General features: G+C 42.1%; 1 protein-coding gene across 2 annotated transcripts in view; it reads left to right on the top strand.

Moving 5' to 3' along the window:
* The window catches only part of FGD1 (FYVE, RhoGEF and PH domain containing 1), a 276522-nt gene that overhangs the window by 229064 nt on the left and 27649 nt on the right, over window positions 1-19809 (top strand). For both annotated transcript variants that reach the window (XM_077478897.1, XM_077478898.1), the window contains exons 7-10: window positions 1242-1398; window positions 15061-15199; window positions 17788-17846; window positions 17951-18097. In XM_077478897.1, the coding sequence (XP_077335023.1) occupies window positions 1242-1398; window positions 15061-15199; window positions 17788-17846; window positions 17951-18097 (502 nt within the window). The remainder of the gene's footprint in view (window positions 1-1241; window positions 1399-15060; window positions 15200-17787; window positions 17847-17950; window positions 18098-19809) is intronic.

Raw genomic sequence — 19809 nt, 5'->3', positions numbered from 1 at the left:
GGTAAGCTGTTTTAAAAATCCTGTTTTTTAAATATAAATGTGTAGAAATCCCCAATAAAGAGAATAAATCCTTCATAATGGTTTCAGGCAAATGGTAGAAGCTAGCTACTCCAGCTAATGCCGCGTATGCATGTCCGGTTTTCCCAACGGAATAAACTCTGAAGGTTTTTCCAACGGAGTTCCGCTGAAACTGTCTTACGTATACACGATCACACCAAAGTCCGAACATGGTGATGTACAACATGTACGACGGGACTAGAAAAAGGAAGTTCAATAGCCTCCGTCTCATACTTGCTTCAGAGCATGCGTCGTTTTTGGTCTGTCGGAACAGCATACAGACGTGCGGTTTTCTTGATAGGAATTGGTTCAGTCGGAAATATTTAAAACATGTTCTATTTCTAGGTCCATCAGAATTTTCACCCAAAAAAATCCGATGAGGCATACACACGATCGGAATATATGATGAAAATATTCTGTCTGACTTTTTCTGTCAGACATTCCGCTCGTATGTACGCGGCATTAGAGATCTCATCAGTGGAGTTCCTGAAATATTTATGGAGTTATGCTGCGTACACACGATCAAAATTTTGGTCGGAAAAAGCTCTGATGGAATTCCGACAACTAAACTATTTTAGTTTATGAAAATACGACTAAAACTAACATGGCATTTTAGTCAAGACTTTGACTAAAACTAAGTCAAAATTAACACTGAGTGGAAGTACATGTTAAAGTGTTTGCAAACCCAAATATGTAAAGCACTGCCAGCCGTTCTATAATACTCAGGCTTACCACACTGTATAAGTCTTTTATAAAAGACAAAGACAGAGCCACAGAACACAGAGGTGACAGGCAGGGAGGGAGGGGGTGAAGGGGACAGAGGACAGCTGCCAATGACGAAGGGATGTACACTGACCATGGTGGTCAGGGTTCATCAGTCCTGATTATCGTGGTCAGCACAGAGGGGGACACAGCAAGTGGCAGGATCAGCCAGGTTTTTCACAGTTTAGAGAGGGGCAGGTTAGACAGCACAAGAACTGTGTTGTTTAATGTGCTTTAAGGGAACAGGATCTCTATATTACTTTTTTTTAGGTTAACAAACACTAGGATAAAACTGTCACACTCCATAAAAATCTACACTGGCTTTTAAATTATAGCACTGTGTAATAAATGGTGGTTTCTGTAGTAGAGACAGTTGTACTGTGATATTATATTTGAATAAATACCTTGTTTATTCCCTTCAGGGATTCCAATCCTCGGATTGGGGACATCCTGCAAAAGCTAGCTCCCTTCCTCAAGATGTATGGCGAGTATGTGAAAAACTTTGACAGAGCCATGGAGCTTGTGAACACATGGACAGAGCGATCATCCCAGTTCAAGAGCATCATTCAGGAGGTGCAGGTAAGAAGTCTTTCCAGAACCCTTCTTTGGCCAGAAAAGGCACAACTATGCTTCAGCTGGTTATCTTCAGTTGTCAGCAGAATCCCGGTACTATACACCAAACAGTTTCTATAGATGGGTTGTTCAAATATAACCAACTAGCTTAGGCAGCTGAAGGTGGTTAAAGCAGGAGTAAACCCAGTTTAAAAAAACCCTTACATTCCCGGCATGCCGGAAATGCTAACGTTCACATTGGTTGTGCTCTCAACCAATCTTTCAAACCATCCAATAGCTGGTGCAAAAAGATCGAGAAAGTTGACAAAACAAACAGAGATTTCACCGCTCCAAGTCAAAACCACTGACAGGCTGCTGGCTCTCCAAGTTGATGGGGGTTCCAGGTGCAGCTATGAGTAAGCGCTGTTTGTAGCGTGAAACGCGTTAGCAATTTTGTTCAAAAATCCTTTTTTGTTCCCTTTTTGCTGTGATGTTTTGTTCAACGGAGTTTTGCACTTGCCTTTTGAAGAAATAAAGGCATCTAATTTTTACACAATCCAGAGTGCGGCTGTCCAGAGTTTCGTTCTGTTTCTACACATCCAATAGCTGGTGTCATAACTGATCACATGTGCAGCATTATGGCAGTTGAAGAATTATTAGAGGCCAAGATGGTGGCTTCCTTGACTGAAAACGATAGAAGGGTTTACTTCCACTTTAACTGTTACTGTGATGGTGCAACTGAGATAGACTTTTCCATCAGCTTCCTTGCACAAAAGAAAGTTGGGCTGCATGTGGGAACGTGTGCCTGCTATAGCCACATGGGCAATAACAGTGCAGTAATAAGAGGAAATCTGCTGGGAATTGCAGAAAATTCCAGAAAAACACATTTAAGAGGTGCTGAGATATCAATGCTTTTTCCAGTTGTATGAATGCAAGTGTAGTGCAGACCCTAAGCTGATTTTACTGTTTGTCCCAGGTGCACACAATAACTGGTCAGAAGATCATTTTTGGGGTTTATTGTTTGAAGAACTTGGATGGGGAATTGAGTGAACCTTCGGATTCTACAAAACTAGTGTAAATTTAATAGAAATTATTTGGTCCAAAATTCCCAGTGACACCTTGATACTATAGGCACCTCATCCCCTAATAATTCTAGAAATAACATATATGAATGGGAAGGGGGAAGGGGAATGCAACAGGGGATTTTTCAACGGTGCGGCTTATAAGAAAGTAATAGCAAAAATATAAAAATTCATGGAGTTTTATTTCAATGTATTAAAAATAGATTGTATACACATTAATAACAGATACAAAAAATGTGCAGAGGGTACATAGCTATTGGGTTTTGGGGATCCCGAAAATGTTTGGTGATAAAGTGATCGCACTTCCTCCCAACATGTTTCGCACTGAGCTTCTTCAGGGGAATGTGCAACTAACAATAACATAAAAAGAAAAAAATTTTTTAAAAGAAAAACATCAATACACAATATCGTACACGTCAGAATATATTGAAAAAATATTTTTTACATGATCATACATAATCTCAATATGCTTGGTCTAATACGGCGGTGCTTACCCTGATTCAAAAAATACACCGCAACCCCGGAACCGGCAAAAGTTGGAATATAATTGTGTGAGCCAGACAAGCTAAATCAGAGGTCCCCCAGCTCCCTTTCATATATGTTATTTCTAGTGTAAATTTAAGTCCTGGTTCAAATTGGAGCGATTTGGCATGCGATTTGATGTGTCAAATTGCATGCCAAATCAGCGGCAATTGCCAGCAATGGTACCATCCAAATCGGTGCGATGCCACATTTGTGGCACCACACTGATTCCCAAAAGTATTTCTGTAGTACGTTCAGCGACTTCGGGGTGCGATTTCCGCACAGATGTCTCTGAAACACCCCCCCGAAGTCGGGACTGACATGCTGGAATGAGATCATATGATTTCATTCATATCAGTGTGAACTTGGGATAACTGAGGACACTCTCTAGCAAGGATTAACCTCTTCAGTGTAGACCTCTTTCACAAAAGAGAACAAAACAGCAACAGTCGCTTCAGGATCTCACTCAGGCCTTTACTCACTGTGTGCCTGTATACATGGATGCCTCCTTCCAGTATCAGTCAGATCCTGCACTGTATGCCTCCCCGGCCAGATCCTCAGCAGACTTTACTACAGACTGTTGCTTCAGCAGTCTCCCCCCCTAGAGCTGGGACCACGATTAACCTCCTGCACTCCAACTATATGGCCTAGGAGGACAGACAGTTCCTCCACGCTGGGTCTCTCTCCTCCAGGGCAAAGGACCTTGCTGCTCTAGGCCACAGACTATGTGCACCCCAGCCACCTACTAGTCACTGACTTGACCAGTGATTGGCTGAGGCTATATGAATGTTTAGCCCAAGCTTAGCCTCTGGACCAAAAATGACATTTACCTAAAGCTATTAGCAACCTAACTAAAAGGGTGCTACATAAGAAAAACTTCAAACAAGCTCACTGGCCTCACTGACCCTCAATAGATACCCAGAAGCAAATTAAAGGACGAATATACAAATGGGTGTCAGTTCTGCTGTTGATTATATTAATATAATTCCAATTAATAAGGAGGTTTAATACCAAATTAAATAAAGGTCCTGTGACAGGAGTCACTTTGGGTGGGGGGTTTGTGCAACTCAGCTTACCTTGGAGAGCTTTGAAAACTCAGTGTCCAGCTTCCCCGGACCCTCTTATGTGTAAATCACTCTGTGTCCATTAGGGGCACAGGGTGCCTGAGAACCCCACTATGATCTGTGCTAGTCAGACTCAATGTTGTATATATGTATATATTGTGTGTTGTCTCATGCTGTTGTGGTTTCTTTGCTGTGATCGTTTGGGGTGTGGTTGTATTCCACTGTTTGTGTCTGTCTGCCTTGGAAGAAACGTATATTATGGGATGGATGTGGAGGGAGGGGATTCCTCCAACAGCTCTCCCTGTTGATAATCTCCCTGTTGATAAGACTGTTTGCTGATGAGAAGTTTGAATACACCTGACCTGTGTGTCTATTGTGATTGGACAGTTTACCCCACCCTGAATTCAAGGGTGGGGGGAAGTGTCTCAGAGTTGGATAGCTGTGGTAACATGTGCTGGAATAAAGGAGTTTGATGTTGTTGTTCACCCTACATTGTGTTACGGCTGGTGACTGGGTGAGCTAAGGGGTCTTGGATAGTGCTGGTTCTGGACAAAGGAAGCATTTACGGCAGACATAGACCTGTTGAAGACAGGGGTTCATCACAGGTCCATCTGGTTTTGGTTTTCCTTCAATATATTCAAGACTCAGGCCCCTTTCACACGGGACAGATCCGTAATGATCCACCCCATAAACATCTGCTTGCTCAGTGGGGATCACTCCGTTTATCCGCACTGAGCCGGCGGATGACAGGGCGGTCCCTGCACACTGTGCAGGGACCGCCCTGTCAGATCTCCACTCTCCTCTTTTGGGGATCGGATCCGATCCGCTCTGCAGACAGATAGAAAAGTAGGATTTTCCTCCGTCTGCAGAATCGGACCATAGCGAAGACGGATGATATCAGGATGCGTGCATGTCCGTATTTCATCCAAAAACGGATGGATGAAATATGGACATACTGCCCGCATGTGTGAAAGGGGCCTTAGTCTTTTCTTCTAAGCTCTGATAAAGGGGGAGTTTTGTTGCCCCTGAAGCACGTTTTATTTTTATGGGACGGTATAATGAACAACTAAGGCATTTTGGACTCTTTCATTTTGTGGTTTGTACCCATTTGTATGTCAGTCATTCGGTAATTGCAGAAAGGCAGTTACATGTACAGGAAGTCAGATTTCTGGGACCACTGTGAACATTAATCAGTGTATAGAACCCCCCCCCCCCACCCCCCCCATTACAAACACACACACATTTTTCCATGTATAAAAAAGCAACATGTTTGGCCTTTTAGTTCACTACAGTTTGAATTAGACAAATTTTACAGAAGTTGTGTTACAAAATATGAATAGCAAATAATTGCATCTGTGAAACTGGAACTCGACTGTATCTGACCACCACAAACTGAAAACACTATTTAAAGGAGAAGTACAGCTAGATTTTGTTTGTCCATACTTCTCCTGTGGATCACAGTTCCTTCTGCACTCCTGGTCCAGGCTCAGGAAAGATCGCAACCATATGGTAGGGATCCGCCCACATGCCTGGACTGGCGCAAGCCTCTGAGAGCCTGAGCCGGAAACTCCTGCCCTTTCCACAGCCCAGCGCTCTCTGCTTAGGGAGCACTGAGAACCGAGCATTTGGCGGTGTTTGATTGCTAGGTTCTCAGCCTTAGAGCTGGCGGGGGATAGTTGCTAGACATGTGCGATTAGTTTCGTACAAATCGAAAATTTGTACAAATTTGCGAAAATTCGTACATTCAGAAGCATCCAAAATACAAATTTCTATGCTTTTGAATTGTATCCGAAATTTTGTTTACAAATTTCAGATCCAAATTCCGTTACAACAGAAACGTGACTGGTGTTTTGTTGACCAATCAGAGGTTTTCTTCTGCTGCTGAGTGAGGGTTGGGAAAATCACCTTTTTTAATATGGGAGTGGGAGACTGGTACTGGTAGTTGATGGGAGATTCAGAATCGGACAAAATAAGAATTTTTGTTAATTACGATTATTCGTTATGATGAAGTTAAAAACCCAGGAAGTCAGCGCAGCACAGGAATGGTGGGAGCCCCTCATAATGAGCACAGTACAGGGATGGTGGGAGCCCCTTATAATGAGCACAGCACAGGGATGGTGGGAGTCCTTTATAATGAGCACAGCACAGGGATGGTCGGAGCCCCTCATAATGAGCGCAGCACAGGGATAGTGGGAGCCCCTCATAATGAGCACAGCACAGGGATGGTGGGAGCCCCTATTAATGAGCACAGCACAGGGATGGTGGGAGCCCCTTATAATGAGCACAGCACAGGGATGGTGGGAGCCCCTCATAATGAGCACAGAATAGGGATGGTGGGAGCCCCTCATAATGAGCACAGCACAGGGATATTGGGAGCCCCTTATAATAAGCACAGCACTGGGATGGTGGGAGCCCCTCATAATGATAAATTGATCATAGTGATCGTTCGTAATTGTTACAAAAAGTTAACAAACCTAATGAAAATTCGTATTTCGTACGAATCCAAATAGAATTTCGGACACGAATTACGAAATACGAAGTAACAGCTGATACGAAACGGAACAGAACGAAACAAATGTATTGACGGCCCAATGTCTAATAGTTGCAGCATTGAACCAATGCTGCATCGACCTAGGTAAGTATGATTCTAAAATAAAAAGCATTCCCATACCTCTATTTTAATTCATTTTTAATGTTCACAGCAAACTCACCCATCCTTCTGTGTCTCCATGTTTGTTTGTTTTTGACGAGAAATCATTTTGAAAAACACTCCCCTAGCATTTCTCGCCACAGCCAACCTGAGTAAAGGCAGATGATCCATGTAGCATTTACTTCCTGAAATCCATCTGCCTTTAGCTCAGGCATGCAGACAGGAGGGTGTGCTTAACTGAAAAAGCCCTTCCTCCAAATGAAAGGAAAACAATGCTCATGAAGACTCCTGGGATGTATGGCATCATTTTTTGCCTAGGCCAAAAACCATGAAGCAACTGAAGAAATGCAAAAAGTAAAGTAAATATAATATACCTTCATATCTAATTACTAATGTTGCAGTATAAATATAAAGAGTTCATGTTGATTGAGAGAGTTAAGTTCCACTTTAAGAAAGTGGAATATTCCTTTAATTCAATCAGAGCTTTGCCCCCATGGGGGTTAAAATGGCTCAGACTCTGGGTAGTTGTTTTTTTTCCTATTTATTTTTATGACCAATAATTACCAGATGCTGAGATTGGAGATGGAAAAGGAATTTCTGGCTCCGCAGTAAAGGAACTGAGTTTCTGAACTTCCTCTTAACCCATATAACTGAATCGCCCAGGGATAGATTTCCTTAGCAGACCAGTAATCAGTCAGCTCCATACTGTGCAACTGTCTGCAGAAATTTTACATGTTGCTCAATTAAACATTACCTGTGTTTAGCTTAATTAGAGAGTGAGAGCTGTGCGTTGCTTTCAGACACAGAGTTAGGTGGGGCTGAATTCCAGCGAGCTCGTAAACCGCAGTAACTGACACGGCATTGAAGTTTACTGTTTTGGATTATACAAAAACAAAATGTCAGTTGTCACTAAGGGTGTGATGCCGTTTTCTCTTTCATAGCTCATATGAAATAGTTCACCTTTGCTGGCTATAAAGCAGGCAAGTCACATTCAAATGGCACAGAGGGCCGCACTGAAAATAAGTCTTTAAAGTAAACCTCTGTTTTGTCCATGTGTGGCAAAGCCACAGTGCCTGTCACTGCAGCAGCATATACTCACCTTCACTTCGCTCCCTTGCTATTTGTTAATAGGTGCCGTTAGAAAAACCTGATAATTCCAAGTTTAATGGAGTATGTGACCCATGCCTAGAGACAGCAAGACTACTCAAAGCGGAGCTCCATCCAAAAGGGGAAGTTTCGCATTAAGCACCATGTATGGTTGCCACCTCATCCCTTTAAACCTGAACACATATTAATTACACAGGTTCTATGGCTGATTAAGGTGGTGATTAAAACTTGGTGCCTTATCTGCATTTATTAGCCTCAGAACCTGTGTAATTCAAAGGTGGTCGGATTTAAAAGGATGAGGTGGCAACTCTACTGCTATGCCACATTTGGCATGTCTTTTTTGGGGGTGGAGAGCAGGTACTTAGTTTTGACAGGTACTTGCTGCTCCCACTTCCGCTGGGGCCGCCTAAGTGGCTTGAGCAGAAGTTCTCCTCTCATCTTCCCTCCCTGCAATCTTCTGGGACACGTCACAGGTCTCAGAAGATTACCCGACCATTAAGGAGGTGCAGGGTGGCTCACGCATGCGCAGTGCACACCCGGCTGTTGAGCTGCAAGCTGTCATGGCCGAGTGCCCACACTTGTAATGCCAGTGTTTCGTCAGATTAGGCGACCCATCGGAATTTGTAACGGAAGAGACGTTTCGTCACCGCCATCTTGCTATACCCCCCACTCTTCCGCAGTAAGGATATAGAAAAGAAGGCGGCAATCGGATATCTTCATTGTTCAAAAATTTTATGTTAAAATAAATTACATGTACAGAATATAAGACAAATTATGTGATACCAGAAATAAAAAGTAGACATATTGAAGTACGAATGATACAAAGCAAAGAAGAATTTCAAGATATTCTCGTGGGAATGACAATAAATGGCCTTTATATATTTTAGAATTTGAAAACATTCTTATAGCTGAGTTTTAAACATTTTAATCCCAAGAAAATATAAATATGTCTAAAAGAAAATATATGATTTTAAAGTTTTGACCATAACTTCTAAAGTATGTTTATAGTAAGTATTATGTAGTAAGGGAAGAACATAAAAGGTATATAGGAGGGGAAGGGGAGGGAATAATTCTCCGAAGGAGGTTTTATATATCATCTAATGTTGTAATTCTATAAAAAATCTTAATCACCATAACAATAAAACTCGGTTGTCAATATTATCTGACGTATAATATTTAATCCAGGGTTTCCATATGATATCAAACTTTGTCATCTGGTTTTTATCTATAGCGTCCATTTTAGCATGGATGAAAGATTGATTCATTCTACGTTTGGTTTCTGCAATATTCACCACATCTGTTTTCCACGCATTGGCTATAGTCTGCTTTGCTATCAGGAGTGTAAGAACTAATTTGAAGGCAATCGGATATCTTGTTGCACCCACCAGACTCTTGCATTTCACATTTATTTTTAACAGTAAACGGAGCTTATATGGTGAAATACAGTATTTAGAAATCCGACGTACTGCTTAGATGTTGAATTTTTAAAAGTGGCTGCAAACCTGCTGATCTCACAGGTTTGCTAATGTGACAGAACATCACTGCTTTTATAATTCAACATGTAAACAGTCCGTCGGTTTTCTAAATACTGTATTTCACCATATAAGCTCAGTTTACTGTTAAAAATAAGTGTGAAATGCAAGAGTCCGGTGGGTGTAACAAGATGTCCGCTTGCCGCTTTTTCACTCTATCCTTAAGCCCCATACACACTTTAGATTTTCTGCTGATTTTTGTCTTCAGATTTACCAAAACCATATAATATGAGGTCAAACCTTAGGAGTTTCAATTTGTATGCAATCAGGCAGGCCCTTGCACTACATGGTTTTGTTAAATCTGAAGACAAAAACCAGCAGAAAATCTTATAGTGTGCATGGGGCTTTACTGTGGAGGAGTGTGGGGTGTAGCAAGATGACGGCGACGGAACGCCACTTCCGTTACTAAACCTGACGGGTCGCCAAAATCTGACGAAACACCGGCGCCGGGTAGAGGCGAGTGGGAGAAGCAAGGATTCAGGTGGCTGCATTGCTGGATCGTGGGTCAGGTTAGTGAGTATTTATTAAAAGTCAGCAGATACATTTTTCGGAGCTGCTGACTTTTAATAAATACAAAAACGTGTGGAACTCCGCTTGAAAGCTCAAAACTTTAAAGCAAAGCGCACATCCAGCACACCCTGTGCACATGCCTATGCTGAGGGATGATGAGATATGTTGTTTCGGCATAGCTTGAGTGCTGAGCTACCTCTGTGATATACATTGTAGCAGAAAACAAAAGTGACGCCATCATTCGAAGATTAATTGGCATATTTCAGAGATGTGTGTGTATATATATATATATATATATATATATATATATATATATCATCACCAAGTGATGTTAAAACTGTAGTACTTTACCAGAGAAAATGTGCATATGGCTTCAGGTTAACTGGAGGCCCTTCTGGGACTGAGGTTTAAAGATAAGGCTGTTACTGCAAGCTTTGAAGCTTAACAGTTCACACAAAGCAGAACTAATTCTTCTCATGAAGTACATGACCTAATGAAACGTGATGCTTAAAGCGTATCTAGAGCCTAAAAAACTAAATGCAGCTTACTAATCCTTGTGATGCCTGCATTCGCTTGTGTTTTTCATGATAAGAACATTTTCAGCAAGTACAGAAAATACCTATTGATCTTGCCAGAAATGTATTAATTTCAGACATAAAAACGCCATCAATATGCACAGCGCTATACATACTGTATATAATACATTCACATCAGTCCCTGCCCTCAAAGAGCTTGCAATCTAAGCCCCCCCCCCCCCACACACACACACACACACACACACACACACACACACACACACACACACACACACACACACACACACACACACACACACACACACGGGCAAATTTTGACAGATGCCCATTAACTTACTAGCATGTTCTTAGAGTGTGGGAGGAAATGCAAATAATGTCCTGGCTGGGATTCAAACCAAGGACCCCCAAGGAAGGGATGAGGTGGCAACCCTATGCAAGAGGGAAGTGCTAACTACTAATCCACTTGTAATCAAGCACACATAGACAACAAGAACTATTTTCTTTTTTACTGCTACCTCCATCAATCCACCATATAGTAGAGATAAACAAAGGCAGATATGTAGATCCCGTGGTTATAACCAAGGCTTTCTCAGTAGATACAGTGAAGAAATGACTATAACCACAAAGAGACAGGAAGCAGGTTGTATGCAGGGTCACTTCGAGATAAGAAAGAAAAAAGGTTGTGAAAAGTAAATTATGCAGCCAAGGGACGATAAACTGCAATAAACTACATATTTGTTTTCGGGTTTAAAATTATTTTCTTTTTTCTTTACGGTATGCATTCAACAATATACATTTACATTGTATTATGAATGTAAAAAATATTTTTTATTTCTTTGTAACTTTTGGAATTTGGAAAAATAGCCAACCGCTTGTAAACGTAAACAGTCTTCATTTATTTTCCAAAAATCAGGCAAACAAAATCAGCTTTCCACAGCAAACCAAGAAAAACAGTCCATAACGGCTCACTGCCAGTATACTAGTCCCACACTGGGGTTTGGTTCCCTCGTGCTTCGGGATCCACTAAAAGGCTACAGGAGCCCAGACTGTGTCTCTGTAGCCAGATAGTCCTCAATGCTTTCACAGCTGTGTCTTCTTCCACATAACGTTTATCTTTTTTTTTTAAATAAACATAAATGCACATCTTTTTGCAGGTAGGAAAAAAATATGCATTTATTATTTTTACTTGGAGCCTGGAAAGTGATCTGCTGATGGCGGATGCAGGACTCCTGCAGACTTGTCAGTATGTCTGTGTGCTCATAACTCATACCTCATACAGGCAGGCAGATACACAATGACAGGAAGAAATAATGAGCTACAAGAGTGCTCACCAGTGCCGTGGTAGTTCATTGAGAACTAAAAGCTGACAGCCAGGTTGCCAGTACTTGTAGTTTCCTGTTCGCAGAACTCTGTGAATAATTTACACAGCTGGGGGAGGGCGGAGCCCCACAGGGCAGCACTTTTGTTTTTTTGACAAGTGACAGCGAGCGGGGGGAAAGATCTCCCACTTGCTGACACTAGAGGCAGCAGCTGCAGGGGTGGGAACATGTTACATGTTCCACCCTAAATTTTTTCCCAAAGGTGAACTTCTCCTTTAAGCCCACCTGTTGTCTGCTTCCTGCCCTTTTTTTCAGCCCTCTCTTGCAGGTGGGCTAACCCTTTAAGGACCACAGTACCCATAGTGAGGGTTGGAGGCTCTTTCTCACTCAAAGTCTCTCTAAGTCTCTGAATTCCAGGTCCCATATGAGGACTTAACAGTCATAGGAAAACTGCAGGTCATGTTTCCCCTTTTGCCAGATCACCCTGGAACCCCTCACCTTGCATGAGTGAGAATCCCTGAGTATTCCCAAACTGTACTCTTGTTGACCCCCTCAAAGGGACCACAACCCAAACAGTATATATGCCGGTGATCCAGGACCCATCCCTGATGTCCTGTTCACACTTCAGTCAGATAAGTATGATTTCTTGCTTATAAATGTTCACCTGCAGCCAGCAGGAGGCAAATAAATCTATTTCTCCAGGATTTTAGAAAGTTACTGTACTACTATGCTGTGATTAGACCAGACAAGCCACTGTTGTCTACAGATCTTCACCAGGGGATATTAGTTTACAAGCACAAAGCTTTATGTGTCAAGGTAGAGACATCCCCTTCCCTTAATGCTAGGACATGGTGCCCTGGATTTCTAATCTGTAGTAGTCAGCAAGTGCAGAGTGAGTTCCTGGATTTCTAATTACAAAGTTTTCTTTGAAAACAGAGTAACACAAAACACCCTGCATTAAAGGTGAACTCCAAGCAAACAGCTAAGTACATAGATGAAATAAATATATGGGAGCTGTTTTACCTGCAAAAAGGATATATCATTTGTCCATCCAGTCCTGGGATTTACACAACACAGCCAGGATGGTGACATGACCATCACAGCCAGGCAGCAGAAGAGCTGACAGCATAGTCAGTACACTACAAGGGACCAGTGTTGTAGGTAATGGTTGTAGTAGCAACAATACTAACCATAAGAGCATGATATCAGCTGTCCTATAAGGTTTTAGCTGAGGAGAAACGCTGGAATTTTTGATGGCATTGGATGTACAAGGATAATTTCATTTTCTAATTGAATGACAAATGTTCTATGAATAGAGGATAGACAGAGGAAAGAGAGGTTCGTAGGGGCAGATCTGGGGGAGGGGGGTGCTGGAGTGGGCTGTGCCCCCCAGATTATATTTGTGCCCTCCAGATTTTATTTTTGCCCCCCCCCCCCAGGTCTTAAGAGTGTATCCACTGAACCAATGAGCCAGTCTGATGTGGACAGTTGATGTAAGGAGACGCACTATTGGGGGCACTGTAAGGGAGCACTGTAATGGAGACACCTGATGTAAGAGGGCACTGTGATGGGGATTACTAATTATGTGTAAGGGGGACACTGTTGGGGAAACTGATGTAAGGGGGCACTCTATTGGGGACACCTTTTGTAAAGGGGGCACTCCAATAGGGACCTTGATGTAATCAGGCACTCTGATAGGGACCTTGATGTAAAGGAGGACTCTGATATGTACTAATGATATAAAGAGGAACTCTGATGGGGGACTCCTGCTGTAAATTGGGACATGACGTTGTGTAACAGACTTTCAGTGACTCACACAGAGTGACATTATACCCCCTGACTTTTTTTTTTACTGAACCCCCCTTCCCCTATTGAATTGGCTAGATTCGGCCCTGGCCGTTCACCTTCTGTGTTCATAGAGTGCTACTTCATGGAAACTATGATACAACTTCCATGAATGGAGGAGGGGCTGAAAAGGGTGAGCATAGTCAGCACCCTTGATACTCGCTTGTCACAGGTTGCTTGGCTCTGTTACCATCCACAGTACTGGAAGATTACAGTTGCAGGGATGGGGGGGAGGGGGTGGTCTTTGGCAGGGCCAGTGCTACCACTAGGCAAACTAGGAAGCCACCTAGGGCGGTTTCCCTCTGCATGCTCTGCAGGCTGCAGCATGTAACTAATTCAGTCTCAGGCAGCCACTCCGTCTGACCGGTAGTGTAACTAGAGGTGCAGCACTCGAGCCAGTACTAGAGGAAGCAAAGCCGATGCTTCCTGTATAGCGCCACCTCCTGTCACATGGGCAGGGCAAAGGGGGTGGGGTCAGGGGTGGAGCCAACGGGGACAGTAAAATTAGGTTTCCCTAGGGTGTCAAAAATCCTTCCACCAGCCCTGGTCTGAGGACTTTCAATTTCAAATAAAACAACAGCCATCAGCACAAGAGACACTTTGCAGTGATAATAAGCAATGCCCCTTTTGCTAAATTACAATGTTTGCCCAAACCTAGGCTTTAAAATCTTCTTTAATGGAGCCCCTTCCTACCTCAGGCCTCATAGCAGCTGCGTGGGCTGCTAGAGCTATTGTGATGCCGCTTTTGTTAGCACATGTGCATGCAGCATTCTTGATTGGCTGCAAATGCTGCCCCTTCCTCTCCTCGTCTGAGTTCTGCAGTGCAGGGAAAGACAATACTGATACCCAGACACAGAGGGGGTTATTTACTAAAGGAAAATCCACTTTGCACTGCAAGTGCACTTGAAAGAAAAGTCGCTGTAGATCCGAGAGGGACATGCATGGAAAATAAAAAACAGCATTTTAGCTTGCACATGATTGGATGATAAAATGAGCAGAGCTTCCCCTCATTTCAGATCTACTCCTCAGATTTGGAGCGACTGCACTTTCAAGTGCACTTTCAGTGCAAAGTGAAGTTGCCTTTTCGTAAATAACCCCCAGAGTGCATAACTGCCTTCATTGGTTTTTTGTGTTTTTTTGTTTGTTTTTTATCTCTGCCTATAATTCAGCTGTAAGTGTTTATTTGTAAAATAAAAATTGTATAAAGATAGTAAAAAAATATGCTCTGTTTATAAACATAAAAGAATGCAAGTAACATTAACCAAGGCTAATATTGTTACAAACAAGGAAAAATACATTTACAACCACATAATGATCAGCTAATTAAGTCATATTCAAAACCTCAGAGTGGGGCCTCTTCAGCATTTACTCAGTATACAAATGTATCGCTGGCCCTTTGTTTTGTAATTTTATTGTAAAGCAGCTTGGCAGGACACATAATGATAGACATAGCTGTAGACCATGTTTAAAGTCCAGGTGTTTATACATTCCTTCCTCAGCAGATATTTTCATTGTGTTTCAGAAGGAAGAGGCCTGCGGTAACCTGACATTACAGCACCACATGCTGGAGCCTGTCCAGCGGATTCCTCGTTATGAGTTGCTTCTGAAGGATTATCTCCAGAAACTGCCAGAGGATTCCAGAGACCGCAGAGATGCAGAAAGTAGGTGATGCTGTCGGGGGAGAAGATGATGCAGCAATAATGTATTGTTCAAAATGATTGCATTACAAATCATGTAGGACAGGGCTCGGCGACTGTCTGAATCTCTTTCACATGACCAACCAACCAAAAAATGGTATTATCTTTCAAAAAGGTCACCTTTTCCACATTGCTATTTATAACTCACAGGCAGTAGCTATTTTGTTAGATATACCTGCTTAGTAACATATACTGTATCTAAAGCCAAAATGTTTTTCATTTTGAATTGAATGGGGTAGATTTTCTTAACCTTATTGTCCCAGAGTAAGCCTTGAAATTATTTTTATGCCACTGAGAACCCTGCTGAAACCAATTTGTAGGTGGGGGTTCATTCATTAGGTAGCATTCGTGGCTAGTGGGATGAATGCCCTCGTTACACAGTTAAGAAGATCATTGGTGTTGTGCATTTGACACTTCCAAGTGGCATTGGCCCAAAAGCTATGTAGAAACCATCAAATTGGAGGTCAATCAGCCACATGAGCCCCTAGCAACCTTTGGAGGTAAGCTGGTGTTCTATAGCACCCTGATTGAGAATGACTTGAATAAGAAATGGTTAAACCCCTGTCGGCATGACATTTATTGTAAAATATATCGCTTTATACTATATTATTTGTCCCAGAGGAACCCTTGAAATCATTTGCAGGTCTCTGGGAACCTTGCTAAAACCAATTTGTTGGGGGTCATTTATTGGGGGGCATTCGTGGCCAGTGGGAAGAATACCTCCATACATACAGCTAAGAAGATTATTGGTGTTGTGCAGTGGTATTGTAGCCAATTTATGTAGACACCATCAAATGTGCGGTCAATCTGCCACATTAACCCATAGCAACCTTTGGAGGTACCCTAGTGTTCCATAGAACCCTGGCTGAAAAATGGCTGAAATAGGGAATGGTTAAACCCCATGTTAGTACTTTTTACTATATTATTTTTCTATTCTCTAATATTAAAGGGGGAAAAAACGCTCCTGTTATTTATTTATTTTTTGCGATCTGTGTCCCCCATGTCAAAATCTATCCAAAGTACGGGAATGCCCTTGTGGAAAGTTCTCACCAGAAGATTAAAAGATTTCTCCTCAATAACTAATTTTCAGTCCCATTGAAAATGTTGAATGGTGAAAAGGGGCGAATCTCCCTACCTAAGGCCACAGACGGCCATAAAAACCTGTCAAAGATTTCAAGTTTCCTCACCACTTATCGGTATTCTATTGAAGATATCCAAATACTGAATGTCACTGCAACAAGTATGAGTTCTGGAAATACTGTATGAACATTGAACAGCCATATAACACATGCTGATAAATGGAAAACACCATGTTCGACTTCTATCCGCACGCCCATTGTCCAAAAATCAGAATGGAAAATTACATTTACCAACAATACAATGCAGCTCATGGTGCCACTCACGGTGCTATGCATTTATCAAGGTGCAAATCTGAAATATTCCAGGGTGAACTTCCACTTTAAGACCTCATTCACATGGGGTGTATCAATGCGTACACCCATCTGAGAGCCATCTTTGCCCTCATGGGATGAACAGGTGTTCCCATGCATCAGTATTTAGGCAGTCCCATTCATGTCAATTGGGACACAGCACTTGCATGGGACACCTAATACATGAAGCATTTAGACATATTGAAGAGACTCCTCTTGATTGTTGATGTCAGTTATGGAGGTTGTCCTCTTAGGAAATTCACACACTATACCGTTTAGCGTTTGCAAGGAATGGTAAGAAAAATATTCAGCGAGTGTCTTGTCTGTGGATAAAAACTCTTTAAAAGCTAGAGCTCAGAGGAAATTAACTGGACTAGTCCAAGCTAATAGGAAATTCATAATCTGTGTGCCCATAGACTTCAGTGATGGAAAGTATGTGTGCCTAAAGGGTTCGATAATGGAGAGTCTGTGTGCCTACAGGTTCCAACAATTGACAGTCTGTGTACCTACAAGCTTCAGGGAGGGAAAGCCTATGTGCCTACAGGCTCTGTGAAAGGAAAGCCTATGTGTCTACAGGCTCCAGTGATGGACAGTCTGTGTGCCTACAGGCTCCTGCTATAAAGAATCTGTGTGTCTACAGGCTCTAGTGATGGACAGTCTGTGTACCTACAGCCTCTAGCTATAGAAAGTATGTGTACCTACAGACTAGTATGTGTGCTCATAGGCTCTAGCAATGAAAAGTCTGTGCCTACAGGTTCCATTGATGAAAAGTATGTGTGCCCATAGGCTTTAGCAATGGAAAGTATGTGTACCTACAGGTTCCATTGATGAAAAGTATGTGTGCCCATGGGCTCTAGCAATGGAAAGCATATGTGTCCACAGGTTCCAGAGAGGAAAAATGGTGTGTGCCCATAGGCTCTAGAAATGGAAAGTATGTGTGGCTACAGGTTCCAGAGAGGAAAAGTTAGCCCCACATGTAGTAGAAGGGTAAAAGACAGTTTTACTCACTATTCTTATTATACAATACAGTACATTGTAGCTATATACATTTGAAATGATATAATATAATATAAAGAGTCTGCTATGTTACTATAACAATATGCTGTACTTTTTAACTTTCAGAGTCCTTGGACCTAATAGCAACAGCAGCTGAACACTCGAATGCAGCCATCAGGAAAATGGTAAAAACAAAGATATTATTTATTGCTAGATATATATTTAGTACCCTTTATTATTGAACATTTTGTTATTCAGAGTTATTTGACTCATTATATTAATTCTGCAGGAGAGGATGCATAAACTTCTCAAAGTCTATGAGTTATTAGGTGGTGAAGAGGATATCGTCAGCCCCACTAATGAGCTCATAAAAGAGGGTCACATCCTGAAACTGTCTGCAAAGAATGGGACCACTCAGGACAGATACCTCATTCTGGTAAGTTTCAGCAGCTTATAGGCAAAGCTAAATATATATGCCTATGTACGGCTTATGACCTTTCTTGTAATTCTTGCCTTTACCTGAAATGCCTGATCATATACAGTGCCTTGCGAAAGTATTCGGCCCCCTTGAACTTTTCAACCTTTTGCCACATTTCAGGCTTCAAACATAAAGATATAAAATTTTAATTTTTTGTGAAGAATCACCAACAAGTGGGACGCAATTGTGAAGTGGAACGAAATCTATTGTATTTTTGAAACTTTTTTAACTAATAAAAAAAATGAAAAGTGGGGCGTGCAAAATTATTCAGCCCCCTTGCGTTAATACTTTTTAGAGCCACCTTTTGCTGCGATTACAGCTGCAAGTCGCTTGGGGTATGTCTCTATCAGTTTTGCACATCGAGAGACTGAAATTATTGGCCATTCTTCCTTGCAAAACAGCTCAAGCTCAGTGAGGTTGGATGGAGAGCATTTGTGAACAGCAGTTTTCAGCTCTTTCCACAGATTCTCGATTGGATTCAGGTCTGGACTTTGACTTGGCCATTCTAACACCTGGATACGTTTATTTGTGAACCATTCCTTTGTAGATTTTGCTGTATGTTTGGGATCGTTGTCTTGTTGGAAGATAAATCTCCGTCCCAGTTTCAGGTCTTTTGCAGACTCCAACAGGTTTTCATCCAGAATGGTCCTGTATTTGGCTGCATCCATCTTCCCCTCAATTTTAACCATCTTCCCTGTCCCTGCTGAAGAAAAGCTGGCCCAAACCATGATGCTGCCACCACCATATTTGACAGTGGGGATGGAGTGTTGAGGGTGATGAGCTGTGTTGCTTTTACGCCAAACATATAGTTTTGCATTGTGGGCAAAAAGTTCGATTTTGGTTTCATCTGACAGAGCACCTTCTTCCACATGTTTGGTGTGTCTCCCAGGTGGCTCGTGGCAAACTTTAGACGAGACTTTTTATGGATATCTTTGAGAAATGGCTTTCTTCTTGCCACTCTTCCATAAAGGCCAGATTTGTGCAGTGTACGACTGATTGTTGTCCTATGGACAGACTCTCCCACCTCAGCTGTCGTTCTCTGCAGTTCATCCAGAGTGATCATGGGCCTCTTGGCTGCATCTCTGATCAGTCTTCTCCTTGTCTGAGCTGAAAGTTTAGAGGGACGGCCAGGTCTTGGTAGATTTGCAGTGGTCTGATACTCCTTCCATTTCAAAATGATCGCTTGCACAGTGCTCCTTGGGATGTTTAAAGCTTGGGAAATCTTTTTGTATCCAAATCCAGCTTTAAACTTCTCCACAACAGTTTTACGGACCTGCCTGGTGTGTTCCTTGGTCTTCATGATGCTCTCTGCGCTTTCCACAGAACCCTGAGACTATCACAGAGCAGGTGCATTTATACAGAGACTTGATTACACACAGGTGGATTCTATTTATCACCATCAGTCATTTAGGACAACATTGACAACAGAGATCCTCGCTGAACTTCTGGAGTGAGTTTGCTGCACTGAAAGTAAAGGGGCCAAATAATTTTGCACGCACCACTTTTCAGTTTTTTATTTGCTAAAAAAGTTTAAATTATCCAATAGATTTCGTTCCACTTCACAATTGTGTCCCACTTGTTGGTGATTCTTCACAAAAAATTAAAATGTTATATCTTTATGTTTGAAGCCTGAAATGTGGCAAAAGGTTGAAAAGTTCAAGGGGGCCGAA

This window comes from Lithobates pipiens, unplaced genomic scaffold, assembly GCF_037356315.1.
Source record: "Lithobates pipiens isolate NorthernLeopardFrog02 unplaced genomic scaffold, aLitPip1_a1.2 Scaffold_1, whole genome shotgun sequence".
In the NCBI taxonomy this organism is placed as follows: Eukaryota; Metazoa; Chordata; class Amphibia; order Anura; family Ranidae; genus Lithobates; species Lithobates pipiens.
This window is presented reverse-complemented; position numbering and strand designations above follow the sequence as displayed.